Source organism: Equus przewalskii, chromosome X, assembly GCF_037783145.1.
Source record: "Equus przewalskii isolate Varuska chromosome X, EquPr2, whole genome shotgun sequence".
Lineage (NCBI taxonomy): Eukaryota > Metazoa > Chordata > Mammalia > Perissodactyla > Equidae > Equus > Equus przewalskii.
In genome coordinates this window covers 122,369,467-122,371,484 of record NC_091863.1, presented here as the reverse complement: position 1 = coordinate 122,371,484, position 2,018 = coordinate 122,369,467, and the positions used below count along the sequence as shown (strand labels likewise).

General features: G+C 64.7%; 1 protein-coding gene across 1 annotated transcript; it reads right to left on the bottom strand.

Annotated features, from left to right (window-relative positions):
• Nucleotides 1-377: 377 nt before the first annotated feature.
• On the bottom strand, nucleotides 378-1,760 carry PNMA6A (PNMA family member 6A). Its single transcript, XM_008512155.2, is given in 4 exon segments — nucleotides 378-752; nucleotides 755-879; nucleotides 882-1,142; nucleotides 1,145-1,760. Coding segments are annotated over 4 exon segments (1,377 nt in total).
• Between the last annotated feature and the right edge of the window lie 258 nt (nucleotides 1,761-2,018).

Genomic DNA, 2,018 nt, shown 5'->3' with positions numbered 1-2,018 from the left:
GGTGGCAGATGTCCTCAGGTGCCCCTCACCCAGGCCGGGGCTGCCGCTCGGGGGAGCTGCCACGCTGGCTGCCAGAGTTGGCAGGGCTTGGAATGGGGATGGGGATGGGGCTCGGTGTGGTGCTGCCTTGAGCGGGGGCTCACCCCTCCCCTGCCCATTTAGGGTAACACATGGTCATCTTGGTCACTTGGAAGGGCTGATGGTGGGGGTCAGGGCCCCTTGGGGATCGTGAGGGGCCAGGGGCTTGGTTTGGGCTGGACAGGCCCCTCCCTCGGCGTGCTCCCCATGTGGGGTGAGGCAGCAGCCCTGGCCTCGCCTCCCCCTGCCTCCAGGGCTCTACTGCCCGGGAGGAGAGGGGGCCCCTGGGCCTTCTGAGCCTACTTGCCCGAGGAGGACTCAGGGCGGCTCATCTCCTCAGCCCTGTCCTCGTTTCCCAGCTTCTCCTGGATGGACTTCAGCCCCTCCTGGGGGTCTGCTCGGCCTCCTGCCCTTGCGAGGACTTCTGGGTCACCGCCAGGCCCTCCTGGGCCCACTCCGGAAGCACTGCCCATCTGGGCAGGGGCGGGGCCCCTGGGGGCCTCTGAGGGTCCTGCCTGATCTAGCCCCGCAGGGGCTGGGTCATGGTCGTCACCACCCTCCTCCTCCTGCTCCTTCTCCTCCACCTTGTCATCCTCTGCCTTAGCATTGGCTCTGGCATCAGCCTGGGCATTGGCCCAGGCACCAGCACCTTCCTCCACCTGGGCTCTCTCTCTCTCCTGGCTAGACTGGCCTCCCATGCCTCAGACTCCCGAATGAGCCCCAGCATCTCCCGGAAACTTGGAGACCTCCCAACCATTCTCAGCTTCCTCAGCGCTTCATCCAACGGCTCAATAAGGTTGGCCTGGTGAGCACCTGCCTCAGGTACACATGGTCAGCTGAGGCTCTGGCCAGGGCCCCTTTCTCGATGGCTTTCTGCAGCAGGACTTCCAGCCTCAACACAAAAGCAGAGAGACGCTCGCCTGACTGCTGCTGAGCGGTCAAACACTTCACCCAGGTGGTCGCCTGGGACTTGTTGTCTCCAAATACCTGGATCAGGGCTTCCAGGCAGTCCTGTGCTGTCCTGGCAGGATTCTCTGCCAGAAGCTGGTGCATGAGCTGCAGGCGGTCCCTCGAAGGCCTTCCATCAGCCTCCTCCTCCTCTCCCTTTCGGAGACTCCCTGCCACCCACGCAGCATGTCTGCGGCGTGGTCTAGCCAGGCCTCAAAGGACTCCTCCCCTGGGGCCGGCTGGCCCCTCCCGGAAAACATGCCCAGGCGCTGGTATCGCAGGGTCTCCACCCAAGGCCGGACCGCCTGACTGACCGCTTGGAGCCAGCACACCCTGCGCAGCCCCAGCCCCAGCCCCAGCCCCAGGGCGCAGGCCACACTCTCCACCGTCTTCCCCTGTTGCTCCAGGAAGTGGGACACGCGACTGAGAAACTCCTCGCCTGAGCAATGGGGCACAAAGACCACGTTCCAGGGACCCCTGGTGCCTGGGATTTCCCTGGGGACCAAAGCATAGTTGACTTCCCGGTCAAGCTCGACCAGGGCTGCAGTGGCATTATCCTCCTCTCGAAACACTTTGCCCAGCACGGTAAAGTGACCCAAGGGCCACAGGGCCGCCTCCACGGACTCCTGGAGTTCGGCTTCATCACAGTCCTCAGGGATGCCCAGGATGAGCAGTCCCGTGCGAACGCTGACGCCCATCCACCTGCACCAGTCCTGCAGCATCCTCACCGCCATCGCCCGCGATTTCCGCCGGGCGCGGGGCTAACACTAAGGGCAGGAAACAGTTCCCAGCGCAGACCAGGCTAGCACTTGGGGGGAAATGAATTGGGGCGGGAGCCTAGGACTCAGAGGGAACGGCCCAGGTCTCCACAGCCTGTGAATAGGAACTGGCAAGAGTTAATGCCGGTCAACGCCGACTCCCCAGGCGTGCCACCAGCTACCCCTCCTCCTCCAGCGGCGCCTCTGGGGCCCAGGCTCAACCCCCGCCCTGCC